Below are 20,023 nucleotides of genomic sequence, written 5' to 3' on the forward strand. Positions count from 1 at the left end.
AATTTCATAAAAGGGCATTTAATTTTTTAAAAAAAAAACCTTAGAATTGAATGTATTTCATTTTGTAAATAACTTACTCTTTTGTCCTAATTCTTTCTCCTTTCACTACAGACTGCGCCAGCCTGCCGCTAGATCAATAACCAGTTTGGTGAGCCCAGCCCCAGAGGCTATGTGAACCACGTTACTGCATTATTAGGATTCAGAGACTCCCAGAGGGACTGTGGAAAGAAATCATGGGGCCAGTCATCTCAGTGAAGAAAAAACATTGTGTCTTTATTCTCCCTAGCCTAGCTGCAAGTTAGCATTTCCTTCGATCATGAACGTAGGCCACGAAACGCTGTAGTATCATTAGCAGCACCTGTAACTCTGTCACCAGCGGGATCAGCTATTTATATATCACACTACACTTGTCGTAGACATCTTGAAGTACTGTTTATGCCCCTCACTGCTCTGAAAGTATGCTAGTTACTTAGGTCACTGTTCGGTCTCTTATTTCATGCATTAATGAAGTATGTATATTGCCATGTAACACTTTTTAAAAAGCTTTAGTTTTAATTTCAAAATAACTGGTTTTCTTTCGACTCCTAGGTCTTTGTATACACTTAAAACATTATTCCAAGAAGTATCAGACTGCCAAAGGAGCCCACCTCAGCCCTACCTATCTCCCTCAGTCCTCACACCCTGTTAGGACCAGTCTTCACAAAGGAAGGGACAACAGCTCCCGAGGCAAATATCCACCATGTACTTTCCTCATCAGGAATTCTCCACTGGCCCTCAATTTCACCCCTTCCTTCTGTCCTCCTATATCATTGTAAGGTTTATACCATCCGTTTAACAAGCCAAATAGGGTGAGGCTAGAGAGAGACTTAGTGCCAACATTTAAAGAGATGGTTACTCTCAGGGACCTGATTATGTAAATGGAGAATCAGCACTTGTACAGTCCTAAGAATGAGTTCCACCTTAAAGTTATGTACTCTGGGTGCCTCTGGCCTCACCCCAGTTACGCCCTGCTATCACAGAATATATACTCATAGTTTAAGCAAAGCTCTTGAAAATGCTCCACTCAGCTTTCATTAGAACGTGGTCTCAACCCTGGCTCCAAATAAGAATCACCTGGGACGCTCTTAAAAATCCTTATGTTCAGACTGCAGCCCAGGCTAATTAAATGAGAATTTCTGGAGGTGGCCCCTAGCACCTGCTCTCCAGCAGATTCTCAAGTGCAAACGAGGCTGGGAACCACAGCCTTAGAAAGACTTCTTTAGAAGCCCCTTAGGAGTTCTGGATGAATCTGAAATCCAACTGTTTGAGCTTAAAAAGTGACAGATAATTAAGACTCAGGCCCCACGAAGAAGCACTCATCTCTTCACTCACTCAACAAACACACCCCGAGTGTCCACAGTGCTCCATAGCACAGATCTCCTCCCTCCCTTCAGGTAAGCTTGCAGACTAGTGAGGAAGACAGAAATTAGTCAAACTTGTAAAGGAGTATTTACAAACTGATAAAAGTGCTATAAAGGAGCAGATAGGGGCAGAGAGTAAAGTAGGGAGGGGACTGCCACCCAGAAGCATTATCTTAACAGGATTAACCCATCTAAGGATTACCTAACTCCCTAGGGATCTGAATTTTTGCTTTGACTTACTATTCACTCTTCATTACACATTCTATAACTTCACTGGTAGAAAACTGGTAGCTAACTAATCTTGTCTAATAGCAATGCAAGTGAATTTCATCTTAGAAAAGAGTATAATAACCAAGTTATAGTTTTACTGCTCTACAGGGTATTCACCAATTTTATATGTAATTTAGCAATCTTACTCCATCATTCTTTCCTTCCATGACTACAAATATTTCTGACTCTCCTACACTTTCTTGAACCAGCTTTACTCTATGCTGGTTCCTTCATTAATGAATTAATTCGACAAAACCTACTTTACACAGAATGGTGGGGCAGTCCACAAATCCTGAAGGATGAGCAGGAAGAGCCAGCCACTGGAAAAAGATGGGGGGAAATAGACTGCGGGGAACCGAAGACCTTGAGATGACATGGTCTTTCCTGCACCAGAAATGGCTAGGCCAGTGAGGTCCAGCTACAGACTGTGAACACAAGAGGAGGGGGCAAGTTTAAGATAAGGATGGAGAAGAAGAGACTAGGTTACTTTAGGGCCTTAAAGATGAGTGTAATGACTTTGATTCTAGTCTGATGTACAACGAGCCAACCAGGGGAGGATTTCGAGGAGACGGATGAAAAGATCATTCCTACTGCCACATGGGAAAAGAGACTGGAAGAGAGAAGAGAGGAGGCCAGGAAATCGATGACAAAACCACTGTGATATCCGAGTGAGTGGCTGAAGGTGGCCTGGTCTAGTGGGTACAGACAGATGGAGGGAGAGACTTCCAGTGTTTATCCACAGCCAGTCTTCTCCTTGCAGGCACAAGAGAGAATTACACCACCCTCAGTGAGTGGTGTAGTTCAGTGGATCCATGTGACAAGTTCTGGCCCGTGAGCAGGAGTAAGGAGAGTCATATCCAGGACCAAGTATTTAACTGCTAGGGTGAGAAACAATTTCTCTGTTGCTGCAATTATAGGAACAGGTGCTTGCCGGGGGAGGGGGGAGTGCTGCAAGAGAAGGTAGCTGGGATCATGAAGCCACCACGTGGAGGGCAGCTGCCCTAGAGGGTCACTGTGACCCACTGCAAAGCAGGAAGAGAACCTGCATTTTGTTAGGGCACTGGGATTTCAGTGGAATTTGTTTCACACTTCATCCTAGGCAATGCAAGCGAACACAAACACCTAATGCAGTAGGCTGTCAGGAGGACTAAATGAGATGGTTTCTGGCAGACACTAAGCCTTTAATAAAGATTAGCAGGATGATTGTGGCTTCCTGATGGTTAGTGCAAAAGTACTTTATTTCCCATAGTCCAGCTATCAGACTCTTCTCAGCTATTCAAGAGTTGTCCTACAAGTTTCCTGAACCCACTCTGAGGTTTACCAAGGACTTTACAGGACAGGCATGGACAGCTGCGTGGTTTTAATCTCAAAATGAGGAAAAGGAAGAAGCTCCTGCATGGCTGTGTGAATTTATGAGAGTAACTTAGATCAGAGTAAATGGACAGAGGACCTCAGCACGGCCCAGGAATAATCTACCTTCTTCATAAAGAACTGTAAGCCCAATATTGAGGCAGTATAAATGATGCTAAGTTTGGGGCTTTGCTTTTTGTTTAAGTTGTGCAGTGTTCAGTCACCCGGTTGGGGACAGGGATAGCAAGATAAGAAAACATTAAATCAAAACTTTGAGAAGCGAAGTTCATTATGCCAAAATTTTGGTAGCTCCATAATACTTACTGATCATTAGAAGAGTGCTTCAGGTATTGGGGGAGACTGAAGGACGATCATGTATGATATGCCTCGCAGGGACAGGAGAGGAAGTAGAAGTAGGTTCCACTCAAACTCTCCCATGTATTTGTCTCCTTGTCCCTAACAGAACTCCAAATGGCATTATATATTCCTCAAGAGGAAAATAAAGCTAAATGTTATTATTTTGCCACAGGCTCTAGCATTCCTGTCCTGATCTCCTGCTAAAGAATAAAATCTGTTTTAACTTCAAGTCCATTAAAAGGCATGAATCTAAAAAAACAAACAAACAAAACACTAAAAAAAATCTAAAATTAAAAAAAAATTTAAAAAGGCATGAATCTCAGGTCATTCTCTGAATTTTTTTCCCATTTCATAAAGAAAAAAAAGAAAAAGAAAAAGTAAGATACCTGCTAAGTTTTCTTTATTTTACAACAGTGGGAAGAAGCAAGGAGAAATTCCACAAATGCTTACAGAACAGGCCTTAAGCCCACTAAAAACGGTTCTCATAAAAAAGACACTGGTCAGGGGCGCCTGGGTGGCTCAGTGGGTTAAGCCTCTGCCTTCAGCTCGGGTCATGATCTCAGGGTCCTGGGATCGAGCCCCACATCGGACTCTCTGCTCTGCAGAGAGCCTGCTTCCTCCTCTCTCTCTCTCTTGCCTCTCTGCCTACTTGTGATTTCTCTCTGTCAAAAAAATAAATAAAATCTTTAAAAAAAAAAAAAAAGACACTGGTCATGGACAATAAAATGTATAAATGGGAGACACTTACCACATGTAATACTCTCTATCCGTACAGGGAGGCCAGACTGTGCCGCCGCAATCAGTTTTAAGGCGATGTAAAACTGTGTTGGACCAAAATAACCAACTCGCTTTGCACCACACAGTTCTGTGATCTGAAAAGAGACAAGAAAAGCCAGGCTGTAAACCTCATTTCATAACAGGAAAATGAGACAAGATATATTATGAAATCTGAAGGATTTCATAGTGTAGCTAACCAAAAACTCCCTGGAGAACCTATGTGTACACACTGGTTGGGTTTTTTTTCCTCCAGTTGACAGGAAGATTTTCAATTCAGATAATTAAATTATACCTACTCATGATGTTTCAGGACTGAGTGATTATTCCTCCTCTTTCAAAGATAAAAATAAAGGTGACAGAGTATGGCTATTACTGTTCTTACAAAAAGACAGTGACTTGTTCAGGGGGCGTGGATACTAATGTACAAAGTCTAGAAGATCGCTGGAGTGAAAAGGGAACAGGTTAGTCATTACCGCTACTTGTGGATTACCCCAGCTGATCAAAACTAAAAGTGAATTAATTATTTTTAAAGTTTTCAGGCAACAGGATTTCCTAAGCATTGAAACTACATCACAAGTGCTCACTTCAGAGAAGCAAAAGGGAGGGGGGTAGACTATGAACACAAATGTCTTTAAGATCTTGCAATCTTTAATTTGCAGACCTAAACTAACACATATCCTATTGGTAGTTTAAAACTAACAAATATTCAATGACTTTTTAAAGTTATTTCAAAGTAATACTCAAAAGTTCAAATAATAGTAAGTGGTGTGAAGATCTAAAAAGCAGCCTCCACTTCCTATGGCCCAGAGGAAAACATTATATTCTTTTTTTGTATTCCTTTAGAAATGTTCTACACACACACATATATATAGCACACACCTGTGTTTTTCCTCTTGTTTATTCAATACTTTACACAAATAGAATACCACATACTATTTTGCAACTTGTGTTCATTTAGCATTATTCCTTGAAGAAAAATCTTCTCTATAAGCACAGTTAAAATTACATCTTTCTTTTAACAACTACACAATACTCTGCTATAAAGATACACCGTGGTTTCTTTTTTTAGTTGATCCTTATGGATGGGCTTTTAGATTTCCAAACTATAAAGAGCCACTAATTAATCTTAAGAAAAAATCCTACAAAAATGCAACTGGGATGTCAGCAAAAAGAGGCCTCCAAAAATTCTCTCCTCCATCAAAGCAATGAGAAAACCCACTACACAAATGGACAGAACTCTGGAAATTAACCAAAGGCTTGTAGCAATCCAGGGAGCATATATTCAAGGAAAGTTGCTGAATCTCAGGAAGAACACCAAGTTTTGTGTTATTTAACAGACCGTACACCCAAGTCCCCACCCCAACTGCAGGCCTCACTGTGGTTGCAGGCGTCCCCAGCCTGCTTCACAGAGACACAAATAGCCTGGCAGCCACAGGAGTGGGGAGGACAGGGCTGGGCTTCTTGAATGTATAGATTAGTGTCTCTCTCTCTCTCTCTCTCTCTCTCACCTTTCCTCTCCCTCCCTCCCTCCTCTCCCTCTCTCCCTCTCTCTCTCTGTCTCCCCTTCCCTCCCTCCTTTCCTTCTGATACTTACAGTATTTTTCATAGCAGGTGGTCTAACTCCTAGCCCTAAACTACAGCTGGGGTTGGGGAACAGCGAGTCCTGTCTTCTTGGTTGCATCCATCAGGAACGGAGCTTTTCTCATATGGAACTGGTGGAGGACAAGTGGGGAGCAGGTCGTGGTTCAAATACTGCAGACTAAGATTTAGGAGGTGTTCTTGAATGCTTCTCCATCTGCTCTACATCCTCACGTCAATTTCCAATGACTTTAATTATTTTTCGTATTTTTTTATTACCACTTAAAGGGTTGTTTCATTGAAGAGGGTCTGCTGAGTTTCTCAGACTGCTGTTCCAAAAGTCTCAATCCTCCCCAGATTCATTCTTGACTGGAGAAGCAGTACGATGTTATAGCAAAGAGAACAGCCCTTGGAGTAAAAGACTTGGTTGTGAATCCTGGCCTGGGCACTAATTAACTGTTTGCATAACCTAAGGCACACTACTTAACTCTTGTGCCTCAGTCTCCCCGTAAGTGTAAGGAGAGATAATGGTAATTACCTCATGAGAGCTAATTAGCAGTGCTGACAATAGCATCTATTCAATAAATGCAGTGCCTCAATTACCATCCAAATGATCACCAAATCCCTCTCAGAGCTTCAGGCGCTTTTCCAAAACCCTAATGCAGATACCCAGCCCCATCTTAGAAAATAACATAACTAAGCCCCTCCCCATGTATCCTGGCACCTGCTAATTGATCTTGCTGATGTCAAATGTTCTGTATCCTAAATCAGAAACTTATTGTCAGTGGTAACCGTACCCAGTCAACCACTGACCCATGTCCCAAACCAAGGCTATCTTCCCCTCTGTCATGGCCTTAACCCTTCCTAGTACCTCACCTTGCTATCGTTAACAAATTTTCTAAATAGAATTCACATGCTTAACCATACAGGAACAGATTTCTTTAACTTTTTTCTAACTTTATTTCATTAGTTGGTGATGTTCTCACAACAAAACAAGCAGGCACTAATACACAGAGAGATGAAGAACCCAACTGTGACTTTCAGATAATAGTGAGTTTTCCTCAAGTGAACTAGTAAACATCAATACTAATTATCAGAATTTGTTTCTAGAAGAAATATAATATTCATATGGAAAAGCATAATATAGATACAGAAAAGCATACAAATCCCAAGTGTATGCCGTATAGGGACATAAGTTTTCACAAATGGAACACAACTATGTAACAAGCGGCCAGGATCAAGAAATAAAACATTACAAGCCTTCTAGAAGCCCCCGCTGTGTAGCTCCTTTCAATCGCTACCCATATGCCATTTTCCTAACTTCTAATATCATAGATTAGTCTTGCCTTTTTCTGAACTTTATATAGTCAAAGACTATATACCCACATGTCTGGCTTCTTTGTTCAATGTTGTTTCTGACATTCTTTCAAGTTGTTGAGTGAAGTAACGTTCAGTCATTTTAGTTGTTATTCAAATATTTGTGTGGCTATATCACAAATTATCTATCCTTCTGCCACTGGACATTTGGATGGTTTCCACTTTGGGTCTATTCTGAATCGTGCAGCTATAATATTCTTGCTCATGTCTTGTCAAGACATGCAGAGCAGAATACATTGACCTGAAATACATTTCTCATTAGGTTTTTATCTAACAGTGCCAACTGCTGGCTAACCAGATATGTATATGTTTAGTGTTAGTAGATATGGCCACCGACGGTGTTTGGGAATTCAGTTTGCTTTCCGTCCTTGCCAACACTGGTATTCTTGGGCTTTTTCGTTTTCACCGTTCTAATGGACAGTGGTAGTATCTCACTGCAGTTTTACTTTGCATTTTTCTGAGAACTAGAAAGTTTATCACCTTTTCATAGGATCCTAGGTATTATGGTCCTGAAACCAATCCCAGAATGTGAAGGGGGAGGTATCCCACACAGCACCAAGTAATTCTCCAGACAACATCTGGGTGTCCTGTTGTTCAACACAACATCTGGGTGGCCTGCCGTTCAACTCTGCTCTGACAGGATTATGTAGAGACAACATCAGACTCTTGGCTGGGTCCATCAGGAACTGAGCTTTCCTCATATGGAACTGGTGGAGGGCAGGTGGGGAGCAGGTCGTGGTTCAAACACTGCAGACTCACTGTTCTTCCCAAGATATAGGAGGTTTTCTTGAATGATTAAGGGCTTGGTCCTCTGCCCCCTGGGTCCCCCCACCCCACACACACACCCTTTCAGACATCAGTCACAACCCCAGCTTGTTACCAATTGGCTATAAATCAGAAGTTCCCATGACCCCTCCTCAGGTTTGGTTAATTTGCTACAACAGCTCACAGAACTCAAAGAAACATTTTACTCAGTGGATTAAGTTTATTATAAAAAGGATATAACCCAGACACAGCCAAATGAAAGAAATTAATAGGTCAAGGTATGGGGAGTGTGCAGAGTTTCTATAGCCTTTTGGAGCACCACTCCACTCTCCCCAGATACCTGGAGCTCACTGACCCAGAAGCTCTCTGAAAGCTGTCCTTTGGGGTTTTTAATGGGTGCATCATTACATAAGCATGATTGATTAAATCACTGACTATAGGTGACTGGTTCAACCTCCAGCGCCCTCCCTGCCTGGAGGTTTGTGAAGGGAGGGTATCCGAAGTTCCAAATCTCCAAATCACAAGGTTGGTTCCCTTGGCAACCAGCCAGCATCTCAGGTTAGCTGAGGGCTTACCCCAAGTCACCTTATTAACGTAACAAAAGACACAGTTACTGCTCTGATCACAGGAAATTCCAAGGATTTTAGGGGTTCTGTGCTTTAGGAACTGGGTTGAAGACCAAATAAATATTTCTTATTATAAATCACATTACAACAGGCCATTTGCATGTGACTAATTCTCTATTAATCTCCATGAAATAGGGAGATGTGCTTGTTGTTCATCGTTCTCTGCCATATTGTCTATACTTCATAAATACTGGTTGAATAAATAATCTTTCTGACCCGTACTCACCTGAGCTCATCTTCCAGTTCCAGTCCGTCTCCATATATCATGCATATTCTGCCTTTTGAGAAGTTGACAATACTGCTCTCATGCTTTAAGACTCTCAGCCTGGGGGCACCTGGGCGGCTCAGTGGGTTAAAGCCTCTGCCTTCAGCTCAGGTCATGATCCCGGGGTTCTGGGATCAAGCCCCACATCAGACTCTCTGCTCAGCGGGGAGCCTGCTTCCCTTCCTCTCTCTGCCTGCCTCTCTGCCTACTTGTGATCTCTCTCTGTCAAATAAATAAATAAAATCTTAAAAAAAAAAAAAGACTTCTCAGCCTGGAACTCCACCAACCTCAGGACAATATTCTATCTCTTTAGTATGGCATTAAACTCCCTTCACAACCTGGCTCAGAGCAGCTTCTCTAGTTTCATCCCTAAACACGGACAAACACACAGACACATGAACACACACGCGCGCGCGCGCGCACACACACACACATCCTGTAGCTGCACTCCACATCTCCCACTTTCACAGACACATCTTGTACTTTCACTTCTCTGTATCTATGCACATGGTGCAGAAGATGGGAAACTAAATAGCCTTTAAGTCAAGGCTGGTTTGCAACGCGGAAAACTAATTAGTTTTATAACCTCAGGCAAATGTATTTTAATCTGCCTGAAACCTAATGTCCTCATTCGTAAAACAGAGATAGTGCCTCCCTCATAGGACTATTGTGAAGAAAAAAAATGAACTAGTGTACTAAATGAACCTAATACAATGCGAAGGGATATTCAGTAATCTTTGGGTCCCAACTCTTTCACCTGAAACTGGAACTTACTCCCTCCATTCTTGAATGCTACTTCTCCGTAGCTCCTTCCTTCCCAACTCCCCAGGTATAGTTTATTTTCCCTGTGTACTCTCTGACTCTTCAAATATCTATAAATGCCCACCCTATGATATATTATCTTGGATTTGCTTCCAAACAAAAGGGTGGAGGGGAGTAAGTAGAGCGGAGCGTACGGCTACAACAAGCATGCCCCTGAGATGAGAACTGTTTGAGTGATGGGTTCATGAGGGTTCATTCATTCTCCTACTCTGTCTGTACTTATGTGTATGTGTATGTTTGACATTCTCCACATTCAAGCTTTTTCACGTCTATTTCAGCACTTATCCCATATTACAATGATGTGTTTCTCTCTGCCTCCCATTAAGGTGTCTTCTCTCCAAGGGCAAGCGGTAACTTCCATTCACCTCCCAGCACAAGGATAGGCATCCAGGATGTAATGCACAGGATTGAAAAAAATTCTCAATCAAGTCAATGAACCCACGCTCACAAACAAAAAGTCACTGAGTTGTATAATACATCCCTTACTGGGAATATAGAAGTCATACATCTTCAGGTACAGGCTTGCCCACACATGGGAAAAAAGCACCAACATCATCAATGTGGTTCCAGCATCAATATAGTTGTGTTGCAAAATCATCCCTAAAAAAATATAATACTTGACATGCAAATAATTTAACCATTTCAGTGTTAATTCAGTATCAAGTTAACCTTCATTTATTCCACTGCTGTAAGTAATACACAGAACTGAAAAGCTCTTAACTAAAGGTAAATGAAATTGCTATAAACTTCCACATGGTACTTTGAGACCAACACTCAAATCTGACATTAGTAAACTGCTTCATTTACCTTGGGAAGTGTCCCTCGGTCCCACACACCACTAGGGTCACTGCTTTGTAGCAAACATGGAACATACACACATAGGTAAGGTAAGCCCATAGGTCACTTTTCTTGCTTTTTGGTACACTAACCCTCCAAGAAATATCCCAAGAACTTTCCAAAATATTCAAGCCATAAGGAAGACAAAGTAATTATAAGCCTTTGGAACTTACATATGGACCCTTGTAAGACCAAAATGTCTCAACTCAAAAAAGAGGTTAATTTTCTAAGCTTTGTTTCTCAAGGTTCAGAATGTTCTAAGGCTAAATTAAATTCTCCATGGAAAAGCTCTAAATTGTGGGTAGAAATATTTTAACACGAACTGAAGACAATAAGGTGGTGCTTTCTCCCCAAATACTCAATTAGCAGGAGATATTTTACGTAACTGCTCCTTCAAACAGTCCAAGTTGCCAAGCATTGCTCAAAATAAAGAAAAAATACAAAGATTCCATTCCTCTTTTTTAAACTCCAAAACTATAACACTCTCAGCTGGACCCATCTCAGATTACACATTGTGCAAATTCTGACACAGAACAAGAACCTATGGACTCGTATTTGTTTTCTCAGGTGGAAGGTCAGAGATGGGGAAAAAAAGGAATGGATGAAATCAACTTCCTTACAGCTTACAGATGTACACTGAACTGTGGGGGTGCTGAATACAAATCAGAAAAATTCACCAACCATTTGGGAGGAACCTGGACAAAGTTCTGGAAGAAGACTGAAGGCCACTAAAATAGCTTCCCTCCTACCTAATTCTGAAAGATTAAGTGGCTGTGCTGAGTAATCAGTCCACATATGTTCCAGTTTGCCTGAAATAATACTTTCTTTCCCAGCTAAAATGTAATAAATTTTCAGAACGTTCAAAGGTCGGAATAAGCTTCTCTTCTTCAAGTATTTTTTTAAAGACTTCCTTAGAAAGATTTAAAATCATAAAAAGTTGTGTTAGGAGGGGTTGAAAGAATTCTGCAAGAGCACCAGTAGACCCTTATTTTCTATTCTTTCTCTGCTGCAGCTGCCAAGTTCCTATTCCTAACTCACACATCAACTACTTCAAGCCCTGCCCCTAGACTCGTGCACTTTCACCACACCATCCTCCACACTCCCTCCATGAGATCTTACTGAAACAAGATCACCTCCAATTCAAAGGGACTTTCAGCGCTCCTCGCTCCTCGTTCCCCTTCCTGTAAAACCCAGACTCCTGAGCATGGCTTTTGAGGCCCTCCCATCTGGCCTAAACTACCTTTCCAACAACCCCATGCCTGTCTCCTCTCCGCCAAGCATCTAAAGCTTCAGCCACTCCAGATGCCAACCAGTCTCAACACATAAGAGTCATTCAAGCCTATGGGCACGTGGTATATCCCCTGTCTGGAAGCTGGAGGTCTCCCCACTTCATTACCCGCAAGACTCATTTTCCAGATCACCTCAAGACCAACCTTATGTTTGCAACCTTAACTCCATATGGCATGTTTTCTGCATTCCAATAACCCTCCTCGCTAGCTTTCTGTCACATCACTAGCCTTGTAATATTGCCAAGTCTGTATTTTGGTCACTGTCTCCACTATACCCCAACTCCTTCCCCTATCCCCCCCACGTGCCCAGCCCAAGGCAAGAGTATATCTTTATCATGTGTACCCCAGGACTCATATTTTACAATGCTTGCTATTTTTCAGTTTCTCAATTAATGTTTGCTGAATTAATTCATTTTCACAGCCTGTAGTAACAGAATCGTTCTTCTTTCTCTCATCTTATAATTACTTCTCCAAGTGGCTGCTAAATTGGCTTTAGTCCTCTCACACCATATAGCCATAAGAGTTCCTGCAGGAATATAAGAGATTAACTTGTCTGTTCCATGCCTGCTCAACTGGGAAGGACTGCTTAGGATCAAAGCACAAGGAAAGGCCTCATCATGCTTTATTTTGCCCTCTGCCTCAGAGCCCAGAAGATCTCAGTGATGTTCCAGCAGCTTGGTGCTCTGGAGACACACATGGCAGGCGTCTTCCTCCAAGCCTGCTTCTACCTGGCATACCCCCAGGGGATGTTAGCCCCCAGGCAGGCACCCTCAGCAACAGAAATATAGAGGAATATTTGAAGGACATGCTGCCAAGTCGTACCAGCTGAAGCATTGGGTCAACCAACCTGAGTTTTCCTTTCCTATTCATTTACACATTCTAAAAATCCAGAGGGATTTTCAGCCCAGAGGTACCTGGGTGAGCTGCCCAAGAAAATATGAACCTCCATATCCAAATACTCAACATGAAGTACCACAGTACATGCCTAAGCCAAACCAGCACACTGTTGAAGAGAAGACAGACATTCAGTGCTTAGGCATAATTTCAGACAGAAAAGTCCACTAATACTTAGACGTACTTAACACTTTAAAATGTATTAGGTACCTCCCCATTAAAAGCATTGTGTTCAGGCCATGCTACAAAGTGAGCAGCACTGAACAAAACAACTTGCTCTTTTCTCTCTCTCATTCTCTCACTCTCTCACTCCCTCTCTCCCCCACCCTTATCATCTCCCCAAAACAGAGATATCCTCCTCCACCATCCCACCACCCCACCATCGTCACACCTCAGGAAATCAACATTAATATCATCATACAACATATGGTCCCTACTCACATTCCCTCAATTGTCCTATAAATGGCCTACAGAACTCTTTCATATCCAAGATTTAATTAATGCTTATGCATTACATTTGTATCTTGACTCCCCTTAATCTTCCCCTAATCTAGCACCATCTCACTTGGTTATTCATGACACTGAATCCTTTCAAGAGTGTACAATGTCCTGAAGAATGTTCCATATTTTAGATTTGTCTGTTTCCTTATGGTAACACTCACGTCAAACATTTCTGGCAGCAACACCACACAGGTGATCCTGTGATATAGTAAGAGGTACATATCAGTGAGGGGCACATTATGTCAGAACACCTCACCATTGGTTGCTAAGCTTGGCCATTTGGTAAAGGTGGTGACAGCCAGATCTCTCCACTGCAAAAACATGTTTTCACATAGTACTTTGAGACCATTCTATCCCCTGACAAACTGCCTCTTCAATCTGTTAAATACTAATTCCAAGTAAGGCTAGCTAAATTACATCAACATCTGTAGAACTGGAATCCTAATTCAAAATCACAACAAAGATGGGGAAGATATTTATTCCACGTGGTATGTGATTACCTCCAGTTCATGCACAAATAAACACCACAACTTAGTTAAGTGAGATGTTCAAAGTCGCAAGTTCAGAGCCAGTACTCAAACCTACACAATCATGCGTCCAAAGCTCATGGTCTTCCCATTACAACAGGGGTTGGAAAACTAATAATGTTCACGGGCCAAATCTGGATCATTGCCTGGTTTTGTATGGCCTGTGAGCTGAGAACGGTTTTCACAAATGAACATTTGCAATCAATTTGATGATCGGGGAACGCTAGCTTTGAATCCCATTAGGTAAAAAGTTATCCGAAAAACAAGAATCCCATGTTTCTTACTAGCAGACCTATATTACCAAAAAAAAAAAAAGGACTGGATTGTTGTATTTTGAATTTTGTCAATAAAAAGCTTGTGGAAAGTTGTTTCATCTCTTGTTATATAATGTCCTCAATTCTGCCTCTTGGCCTTCAAAGCTTTAAAATATTTACTGCCAGGCCCTTTACACAAAGGGTTACCAACCCCTGCACAACATCACACTGCCTCCCTGAGCTATACTTTATATCCTTGAAGATACTCTCAATAGCCACGCAGAAAGGGTATTTTCTTGAAATAATCAGCTATACTCAGTAAATGCCAGCTTAAAGAGCAAACACTTCCATTAGGGGAGAACACAGGGTTCAGTCAGTTAAGCATCTGCCTGAGACTCAAGTCACGATCTCCAGGCCCTGGGACTGAGCCTCCACATAGTTGGGCTCCCTGCTCGTGCTTCTTCCTCTCCTCTAACCTTCCCCCTGCTCATGTGCTCACTCAAGCTCTCTCTCTCCCTCTCAAATAAAATAAAATCTTTTTTAAAAATCACACACATGTATTTACTCCCCATTTTCTACCCATTTATATAAATTTGTCTAAAATTTTCAAAAGCTTCTGAACAAGGGCTTCCTATACTACTGCATATTTTCAACTGGGGCAACTGGATGCCAGATTTCAGTAAGAAGCAAAATTTATGCAATAATCTAACATCCTAAAAATAAGATTCTGTCCTTTTTTCCCAGCTTTAAGGTGTAACTGACAAGAAAAATTGTCATATGAAATGTATATTGTGATTATTCTATATACATACACATTATGAAAGGATTGTCCCCAGAGTTAATTAATACATTCGTCACCTCAGCTATTTTGTGTGTGTTAGAACACTTAACTCTTAGCTTATTTCAGTTATACCATACAGTGTTACAAACTATAGTCACCATGTTTCACATTAGATCCTCAGACCTTATACAACTTATAGTGAAAATCTGTACCCTTTAACCATCCTCTCCCCCTTTCCTCCACCTCTTACCCACCCCAGCCCCTGACAACCACCATTCTATTCTGTTTCCATGAATTTGACTTTTTTTTTCCCCTCCCAAGATTCCACACTGAAGTGATGCCATGTAGCATTTGTCTCTGTCTGGCTTATTTCACTTATTTGCTTTTTATTTTTAAAGGGGAAAAGGTATTATAAATCTTCATAACCACCTTTGAAAATGTCCTTACGCATTTGCGAAAACATAGTGATCCAAGTCCTCTCAACATGTAAGCTCCTCCCAAGTTGCAAATCCATTTTGGAAGCTACATTATCTTTCAGATGCCCCAAGGTGCCATTTAATTTAAGGCTAGAGAATCTATAATAAAATTATAGGCTGAATCCAGCCCAGATGCTAAAAACAGACTGTCCTGGCAGAGGTTACAACCCAGACCTGGTGTGCCAGGATTCTTGGCCTAAGGCCCAAAATTTACCCCATTAGTGGGGAAGACCCAGCCTGCCACTCTGGCTCCGACGAAATCTGAACAGGGAAAAGACTCTCGGCAAAAAATCAGGAGCTTGTACACGGCTAGTGGAGACACAGATTGGTATAACATCCAGAGACCATTTGGCAATATCCCTAAGAATTATAATCAACTCTTTGATCTAGGAATTCTACTTCTATGAATTTATATTCCATTTTACACAAGTAAAATGACATAGGTACAAGGTCATTCAATACATATTATCTAAGATACAGATTGGAAAACACGTAGAGGTCCCTCAGCTAAAATATTAGTTTAATCAACTGTGATTTATCCACACAACAGAATTCTAGGCAGCTCTAGCAGACACGTGTCATATCTGTGATAATCCATCGTCTTTTGAAAGCTTTTCTCTATTTGGAGAAATTTCTCGTATTACAAGTCTAGCCTCCCAACTTGAAAGCTGAGAATCAAATTCCTAGGCTTCTTTGTAGCTAAACTGCAAACATGTGACCACGGCCACTGATCAAACATATGTACACATGACTTCACTCTGAAAGTGAGAAATATAAGGGAAGAGAAGCTTGCTCAGAGCATCTACTTTTGCAGGCGGGAAGCTGCAATAGCTGCAAAGCCACTTCCCTGGCTCAGGGTGACAATGGAAGCCCTTGCAGCGCAGGCAAGCCCTGCTCTCCGCTGTGCAGTGCAAGCAGCAGCACAGGTGGCTTCCACTTACCACTAGGGCTATGCAGGGCTCGGAAAATTAGATGCTGGCCTCTTCTCCAGCTTCCAAACAATTCCACCAGTTACCCAAAATCCTAATCCCTCTCTGGCTCGACTTTATCTAGAGTGGATTCAGCTGTCTGCCACAAGAAACAAAAGCCACCACCTACACAAGAATGAGGAAGCTCCTGGTATCATGAATGACACGGAAAGGTCATCAGGTTAAACTGCTGAAACAGAAAAAGTAAGGTGCACAATATAGGGAGAGGAGGTTATGTTTTTAAGGGAGTTGACTGTAGACACATTTACTTATATATCCATACGCTATCTCTGGAAGTTGAAGCTAACAAACTTGGCTGCCAGCTGCCCTCCGGGGAAGGGAAGGGGAAGGAGGGAGGGAAGGGAACAGGTTGGCCAAGGCACAGGGGTAGGGAAGAGTTTGCTGTATTTCATATTATACCTTTTGAATTCTGAATCTTATACATGTATTATCTAATTAAAATGAATTCAAGAAAGTTGTAAGAGACAAAGCCAAACCCCACGCCAGCAGAAAATATTACAGACATACCCAAAAACCATTCTCCTCCCACTTGCTCTAGGTGCAATTTCAAAACAAAGTGCCTAGCTGGGCAAAGCTGCAACGATCCTCACTCACCCAGCCCAGACTTAACACGCAAACACAGTGCTCTTTCCTCGAAGTTGCCAACACAGATCAAGGCAGCACCTCACTTTATAAAAATGAGTTATCTTTGTCAAAGGTAGCTCTGCCAGACTGGGTGACCAAGGGGAAGGCACCTGACCTCCCTTGGTCTCAAGTCTCATCTAATGGAACAAAGCACTCTGACTAGATTGGATGCAGGCTTTTTCTAGATCCATAAATTCTATAAAAATGAATTCTAAACTATAGTTTGAACCTCTCCCTCTGCCACTTACCACTTCTACTTTGTATTATGATTCTCAGGATACCTGATACATCCCCCTACCAGGCCACAAGTCTCTTGAGGGCAAGTCCAGACTTTTTAAAATCATCCTTGCATTCTCCACAGCACCCATCCCATTGATTTCCCACTAAGAAGGCTTATGGACGACCTTAAATATGCTCTACTGTGTTTTAACTCTGAACCCCTATGAATGCTGTTTTGCACCATTGAATTGGGCTTTATGTGACTACATCAACGTATTCAAAAAACCTTTTTCAGATTTAAAGGATCAAAGACACCACCTGATTCCAGCCAGGATAGCTGGTGAGTTCAGCTAAGTCCTTTTGTAATTATCTGACTCCAAGCAAACAAAGTCCAAGAGAAATGCAACATATCCCCCCAGAACTTTGAATTTACTCAGTTTTTATTTTTGTTTGTTTTTGCAGGAGGGAGATCACTTTTGAATTGAGACAAAGAAATATGTTAAGGAGTTGAACGTAAAACTAATACGGTTCCCAAAGACGAGAATTCAAAGAAATTCTACACTCAGGTTAGCTGCTTTGGTGTTTGCACAGTGGACTGGCATTTATCAGGGGGACAGAGTGATTCTACAGATTTTGTCATGCACCTAAACTGTCATTTGGAATGAGAAAAGATTACAGGTAGTGATGACATTTGATGACAATGATTTATTATGACTTTTATAAACCAGGTCTTCTTTGGAAAGCCAACGCCACAGCTTTTCAACCTGTCCAAATGGCTGCACACGTGCCTGCCTGGGGACAACCTGGGATCTAACACTTCCAAGTGAGCTGAGGGGAAGAATGCAATGAGAGTGAACCACCCAGGAACAAAGGAAGCATCCTGCCGATCCCAGGAAGACAGTCAATGTGATGTAGAACAGTATAGGGGAAAAGAACAACAGAATCAACAGTAAGAACATTTACTGAGGGCTGACCGTGTGCCAGATACTGATTCAAATGCCAGGAATCAATGAGATGAAGGAACACACATGCACACACACAGTCTTGACATGAGAACTGAATTAAAAGGCAACGGTGACTCAGATTCATTTTAGGATGCTGGCCCTGGTTTCCAGGCTCTGCCACATCACAGAATTTTGTACAGCTGGAGACAGGAAAATCTCAGGTGACCACACATGACAAAGGACTCACTTTTCAGGCAATTTGTTTATTGACATTTTTAGTGCTTTTCAAAAATAGAATTACAGTTTGGGGTTATTTGGTATTTCTGTAAGTTTGTTCATTTCAGTCCCTTCTATGTATCTTTTATGTTATACAAGGTTGTGCATGCACAGACACACATGCACTCACTCATAAACACATTCCACATGCACTCACTCATACACACATACATACGTTTCAAACCAGTGCCTTATAGTGAGAGAAACAGAGAATGAGAAGGCACCTCACCGCAGTGGAGCTCCCATGCATCATATACAAGTCCTTGAAATGCTTTGGGAGGGGATAAACGAATGGAAGTTGGGTCTCAGATCACATTAGAGTTCTCACTCTCCAACTTAAACCCAGACAGATCAGAACCCTCCAGCACTTTTTGATGGGGTAAGCAATCTGACTTCATTAATTGGGTTTCTTTGTCAAATTCTTAGTGAAGACTCTTTCAACTGTTAAAATAACAAATGCTCCTCCCCCCTCCCTGTTGTTCTGGCAGCCTCCTGGCAAGAAAGCTGGCCTCCTCAAAGCAGACTATCTATACTACAGGACACCGAAACTGTTCATGACTGTTCTCCCCACAGCAGGGCCCGGCACATTAAGTCCCCCAACGTCGTCACAGCAAATGCAAATGAATTCTTCAGCCCAACTAGCCAGAACCCAGCTCCAAGTCCACTCTGCTATTAGTCCTACTGCGACCTAATGGGCATGTTATATATTAAGGAGACTAACCTCTTTCCAGGACCAAATTCCCTTTCTCTGCCCCATCAATAAACATCCATCCTTTCCCCCACTCTAGCTTAACAGACACCCACCATTTAAGGCCTGGCCCTGCTCTCAACTGTCTGTCCCTGTCCTGCACCTCACCCCCAGGTACACACTGATACTTCCCTGGTACCCAAATCCCCAAACTTTCCCTGCTCTTAGGTCTCCTGTTACTGAGTTACGCTTGCCAGGAGAGACATCCCTAGGATCCAGGTGGATCTCCTATGTTCTACCTTGAATCACCTGTAGACACTATTCCATCGGGATAGACTTTGCATTGTCTGATCTGAGACAATCCACCCATCCCCCCTAAACTGGCACTCCCCCCAATACACATAGTGGACAACCTGAGGTCTAGGTCCTGATCTCTCCCAAGACAATCTACCCCAAGAACAACCTATTCTCACAAGCCATGCCTAGATATTTGACAACTTAGACATATTTGACAGAGAAAGAATAGTCCCTACCCTCCAAGAGTTTATAATCTGTTATGGACTCAATGTGTGTGCCCCCTCCCAATTCATATGTGAAAACCCTACCCCTCAATGTGATGGTATTAAGAGATGGAGCCTTTGGGAGTTGATTAGGATTAGATGAGAACATGAAGGTAGAGACCCCATGAATGGAATATGTACCCTTATAAAGTCACAAGACAGTCAGCTTCCCTCTTTCTGCCATGTCAAGACACAGCAAGAACCCGGCTGTCTGCAACCCAAAAGAGGGCCCTCGCCAGACCCTGACCACGCTGTCACCCTGACCTTGGACTTCCAGCCTTTAGAAATGTCCAAAATAAATTTCTGTTGTTTATAAGCCACTCAGTTTAGGGTATTTTGTTATAGCAGCCTGAGATAAGATGTGATCTGATTGGGGTATGTGTATCCAAGTTTGAAAAAAGGATCAACATTTCTCAAGCACCTACTATACACTCGCCAAGCATTATGCTTTTCTATGTATTATTTCTAATATTTAAACTAATCCTACATAAATGATTTTGCAGATGGGCACTTCAGGATTCAGAATGGTTATCACAGAAATTCTGGAAAATGAGAAATGACCTGAATTTAAAGATCT

At 41.9% G+C, this 20,023-nt stretch overlaps 1 protein-coding gene across 1 annotated transcript in view; it reads right to left on the bottom strand.

Annotated features, from left to right (window-relative positions):
- The window catches only part of LOC111157117 (RALBP1 associated Eps domain containing 2), a 220,828-nt gene that overhangs the window by 158,033 nt on the left and 42,772 nt on the right, over positions 1–20,023 (bottom strand). The window contains exon 2 of the mRNA XM_022518356.1: positions 4,126–4,249. Coding sequence (XP_022374064.1) covers positions 4,126–4,249 — 124 coding nt within the window. The remainder of the gene's footprint in view (positions 1–4,125; positions 4,250–20,023) is intronic.

This window comes from Enhydra lutris, unplaced genomic scaffold (assembly GCF_002288905.1).
Source record: "Enhydra lutris kenyoni isolate GAN:26980312 unplaced genomic scaffold, ASM228890v2 scaffoldscaffold52, whole genome shotgun sequence".
Classification (NCBI taxonomy): domain Eukaryota; kingdom Metazoa; phylum Chordata; class Mammalia; order Carnivora; family Mustelidae; genus Enhydra; species Enhydra lutris.